The 20580-nt window shown below is 46.6% G+C and overlaps 2 protein-coding genes across 2 annotated transcripts in view; both read left to right on the forward strand.

Moving 5' to 3' along the window:
• The first annotated feature begins 1129 nt into the window (after window positions 1-1129).
• Window positions 1130-14461, forward strand: LOC108490842 (PRAME family member 20-like). Its single transcript, XM_017798064.2, has 5 exons — window positions 1130-1145; window positions 4818-5130; window positions 5672-6253; window positions 7101-7551; window positions 14450-14461. Exons 1-5 carry the CDS (start codon window positions 1130-1132, stop codon window positions 14459-14461), a joined length of 1374 nt encoding a protein of 457 aa, XP_017653553.2.
• Window positions 14462-15141: 680 nt separating this feature from the next.
• Window positions 15142-20580, forward strand: part of LOC103733849 (PRAME family member 20-like) — a 10829-nt gene continuing 5390 nt past the window's right edge. The window contains exons 1-3 of the mRNA XM_017798065.1: window positions 15142-15428; window positions 15951-16532; window positions 17344-17824. Of these exons, the coding sequence (XP_017653554.1) occupies window positions 15142-15428; window positions 15951-16532; window positions 17344-17824 (1350 nt within the window). The remainder of the gene's footprint in view (window positions 15429-15950; window positions 16533-17343; window positions 17825-20580) is intronic.

Here is a 20580-nt window from a genome sequence, read left to right on the forward strand (position 1 = left end):
TGTGGCTCTGTTCCCAGTGGTTTCCACACCCCACTGTCCTTTCCTATTAGAGCTCAACAGGGAGACTTCTGCAGTTCTCCTCGATGATGCCACTAGTAGCCTCTGACCCACCTTTGACCTCACTTTCTTTGACCCAAGTGTCTCTTCCCTGTGCCCCACTTGTCTGTCACTCATTTTACCTGAGGTCAACCTTCTGTGCAACCAGCATATCTAGTCCATCTAGCATAGCCTGCAAGGTCTGCATGTGGGGGCTCTTCATCAGGGCCCCCACAGGGAGGCAGGGGAAGGGCCAGGCTACCACCAGTGCCTTCAGAATATTTGTAAGTTTGCCAGTGAAAGTGTCCATGAATGGTGGAGGGAAGAACTCCATGGGCAGGTCCCCAGCAGGGATTGATGAGGCCTCATCCCTCAGAAGGCTCTGCATTGCCAGGTTCAGGAATATGTGTGGGGCCTTGTAGCTCCTCCTGATGGATCTTCAGTCAGAAGGATCCTGGGGAATTACTCAGAATGAACATATTTTATTAAAATTTTTAGGAAGCCCTTCATCACCTCCATCACAGAAACCAAATTATGACCAGAGTTACTGCAGCAAATGGTGGGGACCTCAGTTTACCACATTCCAAGTTCTGGTGGTCTCCACATAGCCATGACTCACCTCACTGGCAGCCTAGAAGCCTCTCACAAGCACCCATGTAAGCACATGTTCCCACTGTTCCATGCAATTCCAATTACGGCTTCTCTCCATCCCATTCCACTGAACCCTGAACCTCATCCTTTGTAGGAAAAGAAGTGACCTTCCCTCGTGAAAGGTAAGGAAATATCACATGCTCAAACTAACCACATTACGATTTCAACCAACACACGTTTCCTGGGAAACACTGAGGCCAATCTAGAAAATAGCACCATTGCTGTTATTTTTGAAACGTTAGAAGCAGGTACAGGTGTGTTCATCTGTATCATACTGTTTTGGAGAATGAGTCTGGATATTGATAAACTCACACCATCCTGGCTACACAGCTTGTGTCAATAAGTGTGGGTCCTGGGAAGTATACTTGTGTTGTCTACAAGAATAGCAAACGCAGGGGAAAACAGAAAAAATGTCAGTGGAATGAGGCACGCCCAGGTCAACATGCCTCAGGCCCTGGGTGAGCTAGGTTCTAAGAAACTTAGTTCATGAATTGAACCATGTGAGGAACCTTATCACGCAGAATGAATATTCTTACACACTTCTATATTGATCTCAAAATTATAATGTCAGGACTTGGCAAGTAAGAAAGGAAATAACCAGGAACCAAGATGACCTCAGCGTGGCTGTGGGCACAGGAGCAACTGGGGTGGCAGCAGGGATTTCCCAAAGGACATGAGGTTTCAGATGCTGCTCCATGTGAGGGAGAAAAAAAAGTGACACAGGAAAGGTTCACATGAAGGAACAGTGTTAGGTTCCTGGCAGACTCTTAAATTGGCGGGAAGATCTCAATACTCTAAAATTTCTGGCCCAGCTTAGCCCCAGGAAAATCCTTCTGCTTATCAGGAGACCAACCAGTCCTGAGCTAAACTGCCCAGCCTACGTAATGGAAAGTTATCCAAGCCCCTAAATGACTGTAAAAGATGCCTGACTTCCATCGGCTGCTGTTTCTCTGCTCCCTGAGAGGCAGCCCAGTGGTCTGTTTGCTCTCAAAGTAGTTTTCAAGTATCAAAGCAAAGGTGGATTCTGGGTTAATTTACAAACTTTATTTTATTTTTTTATCTTTTTGAGACCGGATCTCCCTGCAGCCCCAGCTGATCTGGAATGCACTGTGTAGATTAGGCTGGCCTTGATCTCCCAGACTTCCGCCTGCCTCTGCCTGCCCAGTGGTGGGATTAAAGGTGTGTTCCATCAAGCCTGGTTGTTCCTGTTTGATGTGCCTAAGGTCATTTTACCTGGACACATCCAGTTGCTGTCTCTTCTGATGTTGATAGCATCTTAGATCTTCCTCCGCCCATATCACTGCTTGGCAGTCACCTGAGTCTAGCTCAAGCCCAGGCCCTGGTTGAGTGAGGCCTTGAGGTTCACACTGTCACTGCATCTTCCCTTCTAAAGACCTACATAATTCCATCAAATGGTGTAAAGCTGAAACCCATTAAAGGTGGGCGGAGGTTCAGGAATCTTAACAGACCCTGCTTTCTGATTGGACGCTGGCGGTATAAAAGAGGACTGAGAAAGGAGAAGCTTAGGAGGAGAAAGGAGAGAGCCTGGAGCCTGGTCACTACCTGGATCTCCTGGGAGTCAGCGGCCCCGCCTGCCACATCTGGATCTGGTATGTTACTCGGTTCCATACTAAAACTCCCACCCACCCTCACCAGGCCCAGTGGTGACGTGGGGCCCAGGATCCCTCTTCAGAGTCAGATCCACACTGTTACTTTGACTCCAAATGTATCCTTCAGCCTTCACTTGTGCTTTGAGTCCTAACACTGTTTGGTTTGCTTTTAGAGACAAGGTCTCATGAACCACAGAGCAGCCTCACACTTGAGGGGTGTCTAAGGTTGGTGTTGGACTCCTGATCTGGTCACCTTCACCTTGGAAGTTGTGGGATTTCAGGCCTGCACCACCACACCCGGCTTTAAGCCTTTTTTAGTCAGAGCTTAACAACAGAGATGGGGCTTCACAGTGGTGCACATTTACAATCCGTGCATCAGTTGAGGCAGGACAGAGAGTGGAGGCCAGTCTCAGCTACACAGAGAGTCTGGTTCAGTAGCCAAAGGGCCTGAAGAAATAGATGAGGGTTGAATGTCTAATGTTTAAGGAAAAAACAAAAACAAATCTGGTACGTTTGGGATATAGCTCAGTTCGACCTAATGTTTGCTAGTATGTATGAATCCCTGGGTTAAATTTACAGTGCAACAACAGTTATTGGGAATCGTACCTATAATCCCAGCACTCAGGAGGCAGAGGCAGGAAGATCAGAAATTCAAGGTTATTGTCAGCTTGAACAGCCATTTCTGTTCAATATATAGCACCCCAGTGTACTGTTTTTTTTTGTTGTTTTTTTTTTAATGAAGTTGTATTATTGATGTGTGCATGTGTGCTTTGCTTGGCCGGATGTGTTGGTTGGTTTCTTTCCTTTGATTTTTGACACATTTGCTCTCTGTAGCCCAGTCTCACCCATGGGATTTCCCTCCCTCAGCACTCTGAGTGGTGGGATTGAGGCAATGAGTTACTCAGCTTTATTTTCTACTTGTTTATTTATTTTGTGGTCATTTGGACTCAATCCAGTGTCTCTGACAGGCAAGGCAACCCTTTGTCAGGGAGCCAGTTCCACCTGTATGCAGCACAGCACTTTCTAGATTCTGTGGGAAAACGTTGCCCTTAACAATGGCTGATTACGTTTTCCTTCTGTTCAGCACTCAGGAGGCAAAGGCAGGCAGATCTCTGTGAGTTCAAGGCCAGCCTGGTCTACAGAGTGAGTTCCAGGCCAGCTGGCGTGACAGGAAGACCCTATCTCAAAAAGACCAAAAAAAAATTTTTTTTTTCTTGCTTTTGTTTGTTTCCTGAGTTCTGGAGATTGAATTTAGGGTCTAACACATTCTACTCAGTTACATACAACTGAGATGTAACAATACTTATCTCTTTTTTTTTGTATGAAAAGAGATTCTTAGTAAATTGCTCAGGCCATGTTTGATCTCCTTGTGCAACCCAAACAGGCATAAACAGGTATAATTAGGCCCCCTTCCTCAGGCTGCCGAGTTGGTAGGATTATAGATGTGTGGTACCGTTCCCAGCTTTATTTTATTCAGTTCTTTGGCTTTCTGAGACAGTCTCACTCTAGCTCTCACTGCCTTGGAGGCCCCCACAGACTTTGGCTGGCCTTGACCATGCCTCTTGCCTGAGCGTCCTACATATGCTGGGATTACAGGCAGGATCAGCCAAACCACGATTTGGTTTAGAATGGATATTTTATTTTATGTGAATCAGAGTTTTGCCTGCATGTGTGTAAGTTCATGTGCATGCCATGTACATGCCTTGCCTCCAGAATCCTCTGGAACACAGCTACAGTCTACTGTTACCACCATGTTAGAGGTTAGAACTAAGTCCAGTCCTCTGCTAGAGCAGCCATTGTTCTTGACTGCCGAGCCATTGCCTTATTTTTCAAATTTTAATTAATTCAATTTTATTTTATATGTATGAGTGTGTTTTCTGCATGTATGTAAGTGCACTTGTGCCATGTAGTTCTTGAGGAAGACAGAAGAAGGCATGGGATCCCCTGGAACAGGAGTTATGGATTGTTGTTAGCTACCATGTGGGTGCTGGGATTTGAAATCTGGTCTTCTGCAAGAAGAGCCAGTGCTTTTTAACCTCTGAGCTATCTCTAGCCCCTTCATTTTATATTTTTAAAAAAGGTTTTTTTTTTTAAATTGAATTTCTGTGAATTTCAGACATTATATTTTGAAGCACTCTCCTATATTCAAAAAGCCCTTACAGCCCTCCACCCAATTTCATTTACTGTATCAAATATATTTTCCAGGTCTATATGTGCCCCTAAATGCACACCAGTGTGTATCCATTAAATGGGTCCTGGTTAATCTATCCAGTAGGATTTGGAGGAGCAGTCGCAGGAATCAGATGAGACAGTGGTGACCTGACTTTGTGTGGGTGATTGATCCTTTTGCTGCTTTTAGTCTAGAATTTTGACTTTTGGTCACACTGCAGCAAGGTAAACTGAGGCCTCCATCATTGCCAAAGCAGTGATTTGGGGCATGAGTGGGTACTTGGATGAGTAAAAATTGAAAAGGTATTTCTCACCCTGACTGAAAAGCTGTCTTTCTATGTGCCCCTTCAGGAAAAGTTCTCTGCAAAGTCCTCAGCATGAGTTTGCAGGCCCCACCCACACTCTTGGAGCTGGCAAGTAGGAGCCTGGTAAGGGATGAGGCCTTGGAACACTCCTCCCTGCAGGACCTGCCCATGGATTTCTTCTTACCAATTTTCCTGGAGGCATTCAAAGGGGGACACATGGATGTGCTGAGGTCAATGGTACAGGCCTGGCCATTCCTTACACTGCCCTTGGGGTCACTGATGAAGACACCCCATCTGGAAACCTTGCAAGCCATCCTAGATGGGCTTGATATGCTGCTTGCCATGAAGGATCGTCCCAGGTAAGGGAGACCCAGGGAGCCTAGAGGGCAGGCCCAGGAGTCCAGGGAAGGGAGAGCCTAGATCATCTAGAGAAGAAAAGGTAGAACTAAGACTTTGGATGGTGCCGGTGATGAGGCTAGAAGGCCTGGTTCGCTGGTTTGTTGCTGAGCCATCAGGGAAAGTGCATCCAAGCATGGGAAACCTCAAAAGATAGATGAAGACAGAGTTTGAGGAGACTTTCCCTGCCTCCTCCCACAGTCATCAGAAGGATGACCAAACTGGGTTTCAAAGGGGAAGGGGGTAAGAAAAAGTCACACAGAAAGCAGGGTGTGCTGACCCAGGTCTGTAATCACAGGGCTCTGGAGGTAGAGGCCAGAGAATCTGGAATTCATGACTGAACAGGACTACATAAAGAAATCTTTTCTCAAGAGAATTTTTAAAAATAATTGAATACACAAGGAGCAGAAAATGGGGAGCAGCTGGCATCCAGAAGCTGGAATCCAGCTCACTTCGGAGTTGGGGTCCTTCGTATAACCTGAGTTGCATTTGTTTTTCCCACAGAGAGTGGAAACTGCACGTGCTCAGTCTGCAGAAGGGGGATGAGAACGTGTGGAAGATGGGGTGTGGACGCATAGCCCGCGCCTGCTCAGAGCTCCCCAGTGAGGTGCAAACAGGCATCCCTGGTTCTGAGTTGGGAACAAAGCCTTTGAGGATATTCACGGATCTTTGCATCACATATGAAAATGGACCTCTTCATGGCTTTCAAGCCCACCTCTTGCACTGGGTGAGGATGAGGAAACAGGTCGTTGAACTGTGTTGCAGGAGGCTGCAGATTTTATCTGATTCCATGTACAAAGTACAGAAGTTTCTGCATGTTGTATGCCTGGACAGCATCAAGGAGTTGGACGTGGACAGTTTTTTTCATCAGGACACCGTGAAAATATTTGTTCCTTACATGGGCAGGATGAGAAACCTTGAGAAGTTTTCCTTTAAATGTACGAATCCAGAAACATACATTTCCATGAGGCAAAAAAAGTGGTATTCCTGTATATATGCTGCCCATTTACAAAAGCTGGATAATCTGAGGGAGATCTGCATAAATGATGCCTTCTTTCTTAAAGGAAAACTGCACAAGATCCTCAGGTGAGAGTGGATGGGGTGCTGGCCATGCAGAGAACTAAGGCATCACTGGGCAGACTAGATCTAGAGGGGAGTCTGCGGAGGGTCAGGTGCAGGCCATGGGACAGTGAGTGAGACACTGGAAATTGTATGCAGCCTTGCACCACTGTGCGGTCTTAAGGCAGGTCACAAACAACCACCCATGTAAAAGCAGAGGGCACAGCTGGAAAGGACCACCAGGTGGGGTTTGCTGCTTTGAGATGAGACCTAGTGAGGGCAGTTGGTCATTTCCCCCTTAGGAACGCTGTCTAAGCTAGGGAAGCAGCAGGAAGAGAAGAGGGCACTGAGGGAGCAGTGGTCTCAGACTTACATGGTTTCCCAGGTGAGCTCTTATTCATCAGGTGTGGAGAAAGCAGCCTTCCTTGGATTTTCCATGTGTAAAAGAGTATTGTGAGGCCAGGCAATGGCTGAGTTGATGGCAACTGCTGACTATTAGGTTGAAGTTAAGGGGCTGGGGCAAAGACTGGGAACAAGATAGGGTCTGTGCTGAGGGAGCTTCTCAGGGACAGGACTGCACGATAGTCCTTCCTGGTATCTCCAGTGGACCTCTGTGCAGCACTGTGGTTTTCTGACAGTAAGAAAAGGAGCTCTAGAGCTGGAGACTGAGTCAGTCTCACAGTGATGTTGACAGGTCTCAGCCTAGAATAATGTAACTAGAGTGAATAGTCTCCATCATGCAGCATCCTGGGTAGTGATCTTCATGGGGACAGGATGAGCTTGGGTTACAAGGATATGGCCTACCCTGAGGTGGTTTCCCAGTGTGCTCCATCATTACTGCCATTCACCAGAAATCCCTCTGGTCTCTCACCAGGAGTCACACTCCCTTGCAGACCCTCTGCTTGAAGTCTAGCCCACTTACCGAGTCAGACTTGAAGCATCTTTCTGAGTGTCCAAGCACGGATCAGCTGAAGCATCTGACTCTGAGCAACATCGACATGGCAGACTTCAGTCCGCAGCCCCTCCGAGCTCTGCTAGAGAAGGTGGCAGGCACTCTTGAGACCCTGAACTTAGAGCTTTGCAAGATGAATGACTCCCACATTAATTGCATCCTACCTGTCCTGGACAGCTGCTCCCGCCTCACCAAGCTCAATTGCTCTGGGAACCACATGTCCATGTCTGTGCTGGAGAACCTGATGTGCCACACTGCCAGGCTCAGTCAGTTAAGCCAAGTGTTGTATCCTGTGCCTTCCAGTTTTGAGGAAGGAGACTGGAATGTGTTTGATGAAGAGAAATTTCTTAATGTCTCTTCTAAGTTGAGACAGGTAGTGACGGACCTAGGGCTAAAACATAAGGTCCGGCTCTCTCCAAAGTTCTGGAGTGGTTTTTACTTGCAATATTATATTCTGGATTCGGATGGCCAATGGAAACTAGTATATGAATTTACTCATCTGTCAATGCTTAAGAGTCCGTTAGGATGGGTCCCTTATCTGCCATCTGACTCAGAAGAAATAGCTCAAGTTCAAAGTCAGTTGACAGTGTATAGAGAAATATTTTCTCCACCCTTCCCTCCAAGGGAGGGTCAGAAATAAATGGAATTGCCACTGAATTCTGTTCTCCAGGACTCACTAATTTGATTTTAGGTAGAAACGTCTTGTGGCTGTATGCTGCATACAATCAGGGACCATCGGTTTATAACTATTCATATGCAATCTGGGGTGCCATGGATCAAGCATTCACTAATTTCCATACACCATGTGGGTTCTGATGAGCCAACTCAGGTCATCAGATTTACTACAAACAGGTCTTGCCCACTGAGCCATCTCTGAGGCCTCACATTCCTCCTTTCTTTAGACTCGGTTTCATGTAGCCCAGGGTACCCCTCAAACTAGCCAGTGACCTACCACTGAGCTGTAATCCTAGTAGCACTTGCTATTTAATTTGGATCTCATCAAGTTATTCAAGATAGCCTTCAAGTTCAGATCCTTCTGCCTCAGCCTCCTGAATATCTGGGATTACAGGCTTGCAGTAGCAGGTCTGTCTTATTATCACTCTTTGTTCTGTGACACTGGCATGCAAGACAAGGGGCCTGACCTATTTTTCCCTTGCCTCTTAGTGTATCTCTTATTTATTCATTTTAAGTGGTGATTCAGGGAGGTTTTCTCTACATCTCAGGCTGGTCTTGAGTTGACCAAGCCTCTGCCTCAGTCTGCCAAATACCAGAATTGCAAGAATGTAAACAACCTCAGACTTCCTCATTCCATCCTAGAACCCTGTTCTAATGGGAAATAAAGGAGAGAATGAGCTCTATACATGCTGTATTCAGCCCTCTTCTGTTTGTAACATCAATAACGGCACCATCACTCATGATCTGGAGGTGTCTGCACTGGGCTTTACTTGCAGGTCTCTCTGCAGCACTGGACTGTACACCAGATCATAAGACGTGAAGTGCATAATAAATGTTTCCTAAGGACACCAGCTGGGTCTAATAGAGTGCTTATGTGTGTTACAGGGTGGGAGCATAGACAAGGTTGTGGATCACGGGATTAAAGGGGAACGTGTACATGTAAATGCACACCCTGCGGCGGGGTCTGTCCTAGATTGACTGTGACCTTGAGGGATGAAGAAAGTAGCTGGAATAATTCTGTGCTGCTGATCTGGACAAGACAGGGAGGGCAGCAGAAAGAGGAAGACAGACAGGGCGCAGGTAACATGCTCTTCTAGTCCCTACACAGCGGGAGAATCTTTCCCATCTTGAAGGGCATTACATCTATTAGTTCAGATATCTATTAGTTTTGAGCTCGAAATTCATTATTATTTCAGTATTCTACATTTGAAGGACCTTTTTCTTTTTTGAATTTTTGAGACAGGGTCTCCCTGTAGCCCCAGCTGACTTGTAGCCCCTATGTAGACCAGGCTGGTCTCAAACTCACAGAGATCCACTTGCCTCTGCCCCCCCGCCCCCACCAATGCTGGGATTAAAGGCATGTGCCACCACGCCCGGCTTTGAAGGTTGTTTTAATCAGTATCATATATTATAACTCCATGATTTTCCATTCTTTTTGAATCTCAGATCCTGGTTTTTTTTTCCCTAAGGGTGCAGAGAGGGGTGGTTGTGACAGGGTCACATGTAGCCTGGCCTCAAATCATGTATAGCCAAGGATGGACTTGAATTTCTGATCATCCTGCCTGTACCTCCCAAGGGTTGGGCTCCATGCATTTGTCCAAGTACCCTATCCTCTGAGCTAAATCCCCACATTCCACAGATTCCCTCCTCTCTGTTGATTATGTCCTTTGCTATAAGAAGCTTTTATTTACTTTGGTTTATTTTTATCATATATGGTGTCATGTAACTGAGGCCTCATTCAGGGCAGCCTAGAACTCAGTAGGCAGCTGAGGATGATCCAGATGCATCTCTATCATAAGCAAATTCCAGAGCAACCAGGGACACATGAAACTGTCTGGAGAGAATTCTAGCAACATTAGTGAGCTTTCATAGGGACAGTGCACACTGAAGACTCAAGGATGGGCTCAAGAGGGACAAGAGCTGAGATATCTGAGTGGCCTCATGAGCCTGCGGCCTTCTCAGTTTCTGATTCATTGCTTGTAGTTTCATTTCCTGGAAGGGTGAAAGATCAAGCAAAGTAGGAAAATTAAATGAAACTCACAAACCAGGTAAAAATACAGAGGAGCGGCAGCCAAGAAGAAATTGGAGTTTCGGGGGTGGCGGGGACTGCACTTTCTCCTCAGGAGATTGTACCTGGGAGGCTGAGCTGGAGAAGGAAGCACACGGGCATCAAGGTCAGCACCGTGAGCTTAAGTAACAGCCTCTGTGCAGTGTGTCCCCTACAGCAAGTCCAACGGGCATCAGATCCTCAGTGATCGGCAGTGGCCTCTGTGTCCTCCGAAGGCAGCGCCACTGCCCCAGCCTAGGGCTCCTGCTGTCACCAGGTGGGAGGGATCTGTTGCTCTAACCCATCCAAGGCGCCATCATTGGTCATGCACACCTCTTCCTGTCATTCTGCCTGGAGGTGGGGGCTCTTCTCTGAGGTCCTCACGGAGATATGCAAAATGTTTAGGTCCCATGTGATCCCTGGTATAGTATTTCACTAAACCGGGAGCCTTGAAGATCCAAATGAAAACAGTAGGCCTAGGAAGATGATGGCTCAGTAGTTAAGAGCACTCCCTGCTCTACCTGAGGACTCAAGTTCAATTTCCAGAACCCACATCAGACTACCCACATCACAACTTACTCCAGCTCCAGGGGCCCAACACCCTCTTGTAGCCTCTGAGGGCTACTGCACTCAAATGCACATACTTACACCCAGAAACATACACATATAAAAATTTTAGAAACAAAATTGAAAAAATACTCATTCTAAGAAGAGATAGAAGTCAACCTGGAGCTAATCTGTGAGTCTCTGAACTTCCTGTTCCCCATGACCTTGCTCCAGTCCAGTCTCCAGAACTGAGCTTGGTTGGAAAGACTGTCTTCCAAGCCATTTCCACTTTCCCATGATAGGGCTCCATCTGCTATGGTCTCTATTCCGAGTACGTATCCTGTTCAGAAAGGGAGACAGCATCTGAGTTTGACCTAGACCTCTTTCCACAGAAGGCCTGGATCTCTGACACTTTACAGCACAGTTTTGTTAAATACATTTTACAAAAATTCTTAATTTGTTTTGTTTATAGTTCTTTAGACCATTCTTGTGTAGCGCAGGCTGACCTCACAGTGACTACATAGCGCAGGACAACCCTGAATGGTGGGTGTTGCAGGGGACTGTCCTTTCCCAGGCAGAGCACGGACAGAAGCCATCATCTCAAGCTTGGTTACACTTGCTGCCCAGGATCATCACAGCTAAGCTTGTTGACTTACTCTAAGCAAGAAAACAGGGGCAGGGAAGTCAGCAACACCTTCCAACCAATCCGTTGGCCTCAGTTGCAAGAGGGAGAGGGTTAAGGTCATAGAAACTGAGGAAGTCTCAGGGAGGTTCTTTTTCCATTTTTCGTGGTTATGAGGAAGTCATAATCCAAGCCTGGATGTAGACTTTAAAATGCAGCTTTAGAAGAGGAGTACCCACACCCCTGTATGTAAACCCTTGCCCATTTCTGTGTAAGTGAGCCCACTGAAATCACTGGTTTCCCAGATTGCATTTTGGCAAAATTAGTCCTCGGCTTGTTGTATGGACCAAGTGAGGCCTTAGGAGGAGTCAGACGTCACTTGTCCCTCACAGAAGGAATTTTAGTAACAAATAGTGTAGTCGACCAGGATACCACAAAACCAAGGACGGGTTTGGGAAGAGGATGGTGCAGTCTCTGACGTGGGGAATGAGACCAACAAGCAAAGGGCAGTCGGGAGAGCGGACAGTGTTAGAGAAATTTTGACATGACAGGCTCAACTGTAGGCCTAGTTGGCCTGGAACTTTCTATATTGACCAGGGTGGTATTGATTTCAGAGATCAACTTGCCTCTGTTTTCGTGGGTGCTGGGATTAAAGGCAGGCACCGACAGGCACAGCTTAGACCACTGTCTCCATAAAGATTTATTGTTAGCCTGTCTTTCATTTGATAATCCTTCATTTTTGGTTTTATATTTTGAGACAAAGTTTCTACATTTCTCAGGAAGCTGCTTCATTCCTGGCAAATTGACATCCTCCTGCCTCAGCTTCCTGTAGCTGGAACTTCTGTTTCCTAACACCTTGCTCAATACCTTCAGATCTAGAATGTATTCATGTTTTTAATTTTTGTTCTATATTTGTTTTAACTAACTAGCCCCGCTTAGCCTGGAACCCAGCATGCTCACCAGGCTGGCTTCACATTTGCGTCCTGTCCTCTGACCCACCACACCCTGCTTTATTCAGGTTATTTTTCTTGGTCTCCCTGGAGCCCCAGCTGGCCTTGATCTCTCAAATCTACTTCTACTGCCTCCCAAGTGCTGGGATTAAAGGCGTGATGTCTTTGGCTTGGCTATTCCTGATTTGATAGTCTAAGGTCCCTTTACCAGGACACATCCAGTTGCTGTCTTTTCTAATGTCGGCAGCATCCTAGATTCCCCGCCACCCCCTGCACTCAGGACCCTGACAGTCACTCCTGAGTGATGTTCAAGCACAGGCCCTGTGAGTGCGGCCTTGACATCCACCCCGTCACTGTGTCTTCCTTTCCAGAAACCTACATAATTCCATCAAATGGGATAAAGCTGAAACTCAATCATGATAAAGTGGGCGGAGATTCAGGAATCATATCAGATCCTGCTTTCTGATTGGATGCTGGTGGTATAAAGGGGAGTTAAAAGGGGAGCGCTGGGTAGAAAGGCCAAGAGAAACTTAGGAGGAGAACGCAGAGTCACTTTCTAGAGCTCCTGCAAGCCAGCCAGCCAGCCAGCCAGCCAGCCAGCCCGCCCGCCCTGCCTGGCACATCTGGGACAGGTAAGTCACACCTACTCATGGAAATGCCCACCTTCAACGTTTTTTGTAAACTTTTATTATTGATGTGTGGTTTGTTTGGCTGGCTGGATTGGTTTGTGGTTTAATTTACCTGTTGGGCACAGTCTCTCTCTGTAGCTGAGCTTGGCTTCAACCTCCTGAGTGGTGGGATAAGGCAGTGAGTTCCCATACCCAGCTTTTATTTTCTACTTATTTACATGTGTGGTGGTCCTCTTGACCCAATCCAGTGTCCTGGGCATCCAGGAAACATTTTTTTCAGCGTTCCTCAATGGTGGGTCCTAGTTATTAGGTATTTCTTATCCTAGGAGAAAGCGATCACTTCAAGTGTAACAGCCATCCATGGGGTCTCATCCTGAATGGACTCTTAAGTCAGAGTTTCCATCTGAGCAGCACTTTCTAGAATCTGGAAAAATGTCTAGTTAAAATTTTCTTACTTTTGTTTATTTCTGTAATACTGATTGTTGAATTTAGGGCCTACCACATTCTATTCAGTCACATAAAGCTAAGCTATACCTGCTCCCTTCTCTTTCCCTTTTAAGTGAAGAGAGATTCTTGATAAATTGCTCAAGCCGAGTTTGAACTACTTGTGTAGCACAAACAGGTATGAAGAGACTGAGTTCCCTTCCTCGGCCTCCTGAATGCCAGGATGACAGATGTAAGTTATCATGCCCAACTCCATTGCTCCATTTTGTTTTTTTGAGGCAGATTCTCACTCTGTAGCTCACCCTGGCTTGAAAAGTCTGTGGAACTCGGCTTGCCTTGACAATGTCAAAACTGCTCTTGCCTCAGTCTCCAACATGCTGGGATTAGAGCCAGGATTAGCCAAACCCTGCTTTATTCTAGATTGAAAAATATATTTTATTTTATTTTAAGAGTATCAGAGTTTTGCATGCACATGTGTGATGCACATGTTCTGTATGTACACCATCCATCCCCGAGGAAGCCAAACAAGTGCACAGGATCCCCTGCAGCTGCAGCTGAGCTAAGTTACCACCGTGGAAGCCCCCGGAACTGAGCCCAGGTCCCCTGCAGGAACAGCAATTGTTGTCAACCACAGAACAACCATTTTACATTTTCGAAAAAGATTATTAGATGATTTTTTGTCAATTTTAGACAATTTTTTTTTGTCTTTTTGAGACAGGGTCTCCCTGTAGCCCCAGCTGGCCTGTAACTCACTGAATAGACCAGGCAGGCTCTGAACTCATAGAGATCCACCTACCTCTGCTTCCCAAGTACTGAGACTAAAGGCATGTGCCATCATGCCTGGCCTCACACAATATATTTTTGAACTGCATCCCTGTCTGCATATCCCTTACCACCCCTACCCACTTTCTTTTAATCTATGATATATATATATATATTTATTATTATTACTTAATTTATTTGTTTTTTGTTTATTATTTTTTATTTTTCTAGTCTTTTTGAGACAGGATCTCTCCATAGCCCCAGCTGGTCTGAAATTCACTATGCAGATAAGAGGTCTGCCTGCGTCTGCCAGCACGCCCAGCATGAAATACACATTTAAGGCCAATTGAGTCAAATTTGTGTCTCCAAATATACTTCAGTGTGTGTGCGTTCACTAGAGCCTGGTTAATCTACCCAGAGATTCACCCTTAAAGAGATGGACCCTCCTTCTCCCAGGCAGTCTTACTGAGGCAGTCTTACTGCTGAGTCTACATTGGCATCAAAGTCACTATCTACCTGCCTCTCCATCACCTGTGCTGGGATTGCAGCCTCCAAACTCTGCTGTGTTTTCTTGCCTCTTGTTTTTTGCTTTTCAGTGCTTCGACTGAAGGTGAAATCTAGATCCTTCTGCCTCCACCTTCTGAGTGCTGGGATTGCAAGTGTACCCACACACCTCCTGAGTCGTTGTGGTTGTTATTTTCTGTATACAGTAGACTAAATTAACCAAAACCTTACTGTGCAGATGAGGCTGGTCTCAAAGTCACAGAAATCTACCTGCCTCTGCTTCTGGAGAGCTGGGTTTAAAGTCTTGTGCCACCACGTCCAGCACTTACTACTCAAGTTGTTAAAAGGAAACCGGTGGCGTCCCTTTCAGATTCTGCTTGGACTGTCCCAACCAGGATTTCAGCAGCACAGGGAATGTGGGGAGCGCGGAGCTCATTTCCGCTGCTTCCTTTGAGGGCATGGAGACAAGTCCAGGTCCTTTTCCGCTCAGGTCCTGGGTGCCCACTCCCAGTGGGGTTTGGAGGAGCAGTGGCAGGAATCAGATGGGACAGTGGGGACCTGGAGCCCCTGTGGGTGTTCGTAGGAGGCTCCTCTTGAGGCTGCTATTCTTTGTAGCTGCCAACTTCAGAGTTCAGCAGGGTAAACTGAGGTCTCCATTATTGACAGAGCAGGGACTTGTGGTATGATTGGGTCCTTGGATGAGTGAAAAGGAGTTTCTCACCCTGGCTGAAAGGCTGTCTTTCTATGTACTCCCTCAGGAAAAGTTCCCTGCAAAGGTCTCAGCATGAGTTTGCAGGCCCCACCCACACTCCTGGAGCTGGCAAGTCAGAGCCTGGTGAGGAGTGAGGCCTTGGACCCCTCCTCCCTGCAGGACCTGCCCATGGACTTCTTCCTACCAGTCTTTGTGGAGGCTTTCAAAGGGGGACACAGGCATGAGTTGAGGTCAATGGTACAGGCCTGGCCATTCCCTTCCCTGCCCTTGGGGTCACTGATGAAGACACCCCATCTGGAAACCTTGCAAGCCATCCTAGATGGGCATGATATGCTGCTTGCCATGAAGGATCGTCCCAGGTAAGGGAGAGCCAGGGAGCCTGGAGAACAGGTCCAGGAGTCCAAGGAAGGGTGAGCTGAGATCATAGAGAGGACAGAAGGTGGACTAAAGCTTTTGGATGGTGTTAGTGAAGAGGTTAGAAGGTCTGGGTTATCGCCAAACCATCCAGGACAGTGCATCCACACATGGGAGACTGCTGAGGATAGAGGAAGATACAGCCTTAGGGGCCTTTCCCTGCCTCCTCCCACTCATCAGAAGGAGGATAAGAGTGGGTTTCAAGGGGAAGGAAGTAGAGTAAAAGACAACAGAAAGCAGGGTGTGCTGACCCAGGTCTGTAATCACAGCACTCTCTAGAGGTGGAGGCAGGAGAAGTTGGCGTTCAGGACCAAAGTGGACTCCATAAAGGGACTTTTTTTTATAAGTGAATAAGTAAAGTAAGACAGCAGAAAATGGGGAGCAGCTGGCATCCAGAGCTGGATTCCAGCTCATTTCTGAGTTGGGGTCCTTCATATAATTCGAGTCGAATTTGTTTTTTCCCACAGAGAGTGGAAACTGCAAGTACTCAATCTGCAGAAGGGGGATGAGAACATCTGGAAGATGGGGTGTGGACGCATAGCCCGCACCTGCTCAGAGCTCCCCAGTGAGGTGCAATCAGACAGCCCTGATTCTGGGATGGGAACAAGGCCCTTGAAGATATTTGCAGACCTTTGCATTCCCCAGGAACGTGGACCGCTTAACCATTTCCAAGCCTACCTCTTGCACTGGGTAAAGATGAGGAAACAGGTTGTCCAGCTGTGCTGCAGGAGGCTGCAGATTTTGTCAGATTCCACATACAAAATAGAGAAATTCCTGAGTGTCGTGCGCCTTGACAGCATCGAGGAGCTGGAGGTGGACAGTTTTTGGTATCGAAACACCCTGAAAACATTTGCTCCCTACCTGGGCAGGATGACCAGTCTTCAAAAGTTTTCATTTAGGTATATGAGTACATACAGATATATATCACTTTGGCGAAATAAGTGGTACTCCCGTGTGTATGCAGCTCAGTTACAGAAGCTGGACAATCTGCGGGAGATTTACATAGATGAAGTCTTCTTCCTTAAAGGACAGCTGCACAAGATCCTCAGGTGAGTGGGGAGAGAGCTGCACTGGAAAAGAGCTAAGTCATCCTGGGTTCCAGCAGATCTAGCTGGAGTCTGCTGTGGGTCAGGTGTAGGCAATGGGAAAGTGAGGGACACGGGGAAGTGCACGGTCTGCTCCACTGTGCAGAGATAAGACAGGCCATACACTATGCACAACTGCCCATGTAAAAGCAGAGGGCACAGCAGGAAAGGGCCCCCAGGTGGGGTATGCAGCTTTGAGATGAGACCTGGTGAGGGCAGTTTGCCATTTCCCCCTTAGGAGTCCTGTCTATGCTAGGGAGGGGAACAGGGAGAGAAGAGGGCACTGTGGGAGGGGAGGACTCAAACTTGCATGGTTCCCAGGTGAGCTCTTGCACAGCAGCTATGTACAGCAGCCTGCCTCTAATTCCCAAGTGTAAAAGACCAGGCAGTAGATGAGTTGGTGATGGATTGAGGATGAGGGGCAGGGTGAAGACTGGGAACATGACGGTCTGTGCTGAGGGAGTTTCTCAGGGATAGGGATGGATGCTAGTCCTTCCTGGATATTTATGGTGGACTTCTGTCTGTGGTTCCTCAGCACTGTGGTTCTCAGAGTAAGGGAAGGAACTCTAGAGGTCAACACTGAGGCAGTCTCACAGTGATGCTGCCAGGTCTCAGCCTAGAAAAAGGGAGGTAGAGTGATGAACTTACATCATGCAGCATCCTTGGGGGTGACATTCATGAAGGTAGGATGACCATGGACCAAGTTATGTCCTACCCTGAGTTGATTTCCCATCAGAACTGCCATTCACCAGAAATCCCTCTGCTTCCTCCTCAGGAGTCACACTCCCTTGCAGACCCTCTGGTTGAAGTCCAGCCCACTTACCGAGTCAGACTTGAAGCATCTTTCTGAGTGTCCAAGCACGGATCAGCTGAAGCATCTGACTCTGAGCAACATCGACATGGCGGACTTCAGTCCGCAGCCCCTCCGAGCTCTGCTAGAGAAGGTGGCAGGCACTCTTGAGACCCTGAACTTAGAGCTTTGCAAGATGAATGACTCCCACATTAATTGCATCCTACCTGCCCTAGACGGCTGCTCCCATCTCACCACATTCAGTTGCTATGGGAACCATATGTCCATGTCTGTACTGGAGAATCTGCTGTGCCACACAGACAGGCTGAGCCTGTTAAGCGAAACGATGTATCCCCTGCCTTCCAGTTTTGAGCAAGGTGCCTGGCATGAGTTTGATGAAGATAATTTCTTCCATATCTCTTCTAGGTTGAGGCAGGTATTGATGAACCTGAAACTGAAGCATAAGGTCCGGCTCTCTCCAAAGTTCTGGGAATGTTTTTACTTGAAATATTACATTCTGGAGTCCAATAACCACTGGACACTAATACATGTGTTTAATGATATGTTATATCTAAGCAGTCCATCAGGATGGATCCCATACGTGCCATCTGACTAAGGCAGAAATATCTCAAGTTCAAGACCAGGCTAAAAGTTCTAGAAAAATACTGTCTCTCCACCCCACTGGAGTGTCAAAAATATGTCGAGCCTCCAATAACCACTGTGTTCACTAACCTGGTTTTAGGCAGTAATCTCTTGAGATTGCCCATTGTATACAATTTCTGACCATCTGTTTATAATTATTAATATGCAATTTGGGTGCAAAGATTGGCATCAAGCCTTCACTGTGTTCTACATTCCATGGATGCACTTGCAATGGGCCTTGCCTACTGATACAAGCACGTTATTAGTTTTGTAAGAGATAATAAGATATGTACATGTTGTGATTAGTTTTGTAAGCATCAATAATGGCATCCTATGTTTGGTTCTGGGTTGGACGTTACTTGCATATCCCTCTGTACAACTGTACCAGATCATATAATGTGAATTTCATAAATATTTCCAAAGCACACCTGCTAGGTCATAGTGCTTAGGTGTGTGATGGGCGGGGGGTGTGTGTGAAAGAGGATCATGGGAACCAAAGGGGAACAAATGTGTAAACACACCATACAGACTGGGTTCTCATAGACCATTATGACCATGAGACATGAACAAAGCAGCCAGAATCATTACACTGGAGAGTGGGGATGAGGAGTTCTGACAGAAGAACCAGATGTCTTCACAAGGGGGTAATGTCTTCTGCAGGGGAATCAGCTAGTACAGGTGAGAAGCTGTGTGTTATGAACTAGGTGTACCTGTACCTCCCTCCTGGGGTGGAAAGCAGGATGGGCAGGCGATCAGTTTACTCAATCATTTGTCATGCTGATTTCCCTTCATTCCTTACCCTTAAGACATAGAAAGAAAGGAAGGGAGGTGTCATTTCTCTCTTATCTTCATCAAGCTGAAGGGGTCAGCATAGGGAGAGGGTAGTTCAGGGTCCATTGGAAAAGGGAGTCCTATGGTGGCATGGATCAGGGACATAGTCTTAATTTTGTCACCAGTAGCAGCTTGGGCAACATATCCTAATTTGGTCTCTGGAAGCAGCTCAGGCTGTCATGTGGGCTGTTCAGTCAGGAGATTCTCTAGGAATCTTTGGAGGCATTTTGAGATGATCCATAGTCTCCTGGAACATGGTTGACCTTGGAGGACAAGGAACCAAAACTTGTCCCTTTCAGTTCCTCTGAACAGATTAGCATAGGCCTTTAATATGGTTAGTAAACACCCCAAAATGGTAGTTACACCAATCTGGTATTTTTAGTTAGTGTGACCTGTAGATAAAGCTTGAACAAAGACCCAAACATTTTTAATAAACCTTGACTGAAAAGTCAGAGCAGGGACGTAGGGAGAACAGCTGCCAGGGTGAGGGCTGCAGAGAGCAGAGAAAAGTCCCGGAGCTGCACAGGGTGGAGGAAAGCCAAGCGACCCGGGTGAAGATGGAGTCTCCTACCGAGGAATGTGCAGAGAAGGGCCAGGGCAGGAGAGTCACCTGCCCACCCAACCCAGAGAATGAAAGGAAATGGGCAAGAGCAAAAGTGAGACGAGGTCATTGCCTGACATGGGTGAACTTACATACATGCAGGCATAACACTCATACACAAAAAAGAAATATAATAGCCGGGTGTGGAGGCACGGCCTTTAATCCCAGGACTCGGGAGGTGGAGGAAGGCAGATCTCTGTGAGTTCTGTGAGTTCGAGGCCAGCATGGTCTACATAGCAAGTTCCAGGCCAGCTGGGGCTACAGGAAGACCCTGTCTGAAAAAGACCAAATAATACTAATGATAATTAATTCAAGTTCAAAACAACAACAACAAACCCAAGAGAAAAAAGCAGTGCTGGAGTCCTGGTTCATTGGCAGAGCCCATTTAACACTGAGTCTGATCCCTAGTGTTAGGAAAAAGAATGTTCTTAAATGTTTGCCTACGGGCAGCACATGAGCTTTTCAGTCATTGTTTGCTCTGCTGGATGTGGCTATGGGTTCCACACTCAGTACCAAAAACTAAAATGAAAAGAAAATGAAACAAATCACAGTCTCCTGGAAATCTATAAAGAAACAGTTTCTTGGGACTGGAGAGATGGCTCAGAGGTTAAGAGCACTGGCTGTTCTTGTAGAAGACATGAGTTCAAATCCCAGCACCCACATGGCAGCTAACAACTGACCATAACTCCAATTCCAGGGAATCCAGAGCCATCTTCTTTCCTCTGTGGGCACTGCACAACACAGGTGCACTTACACACATGCAGGGATAATACTCAAACACATAAAATTAAAAATAAAAATAAGAAAGAAACAGCTTCCCATTCTGTAATCACAGCACTTGGAAGCTCGAAGCAGAGGAAATCTCATAATATCCAGCTCCGCTTAGAAGTTTCAGGCCAATCAAACTGCATAAAGCCTTGTCTGAAAACAAGAATTCCATGAATAATAAGGAAGGGAGGGAGGGAGGGAGGGACAGGGATAACACTCAAACACATAAAATTAAAAATAAAAATAAGAAAGAAACAGCTTCCCATTCTGTAATCACAGCACTTGGAAGCTCGAAGCAGAGGAAATCTCATAATATCCAGCTCCGCTTAGAAGTTTCAGGCCAATCAAACTGCATAAAGCCTTGTCTGAAAACAAGAATT

Source organism: Nannospalax galili, unplaced genomic scaffold (assembly GCF_000622305.1).
Source record: "Nannospalax galili isolate Female #2095 unplaced genomic scaffold, S.galili_v1.0 scaffold1156, whole genome shotgun sequence".
Classification (NCBI taxonomy): Eukaryota; Metazoa; Chordata; class Mammalia; order Rodentia; family Spalacidae; genus Nannospalax; species Nannospalax galili.

Coding starts and splice junctions, on each gene's coding strand:
- LOC108490842 (XM_017798064.2), top strand. Junction 5,131..5,671: donor GCCATGAAGGATCGTCCCAG/GTAAGGGAGACC, acceptor TTTTTCCCACAG/AGAGTGGAAACTGCACGTGC. Junction 6,254..7,100: donor AAACTGCACAAGATCCTCAG/GTGAGAGTGGAT, acceptor GTCTCTCACCAG/GAGTCACACTCCCTTGCAGA.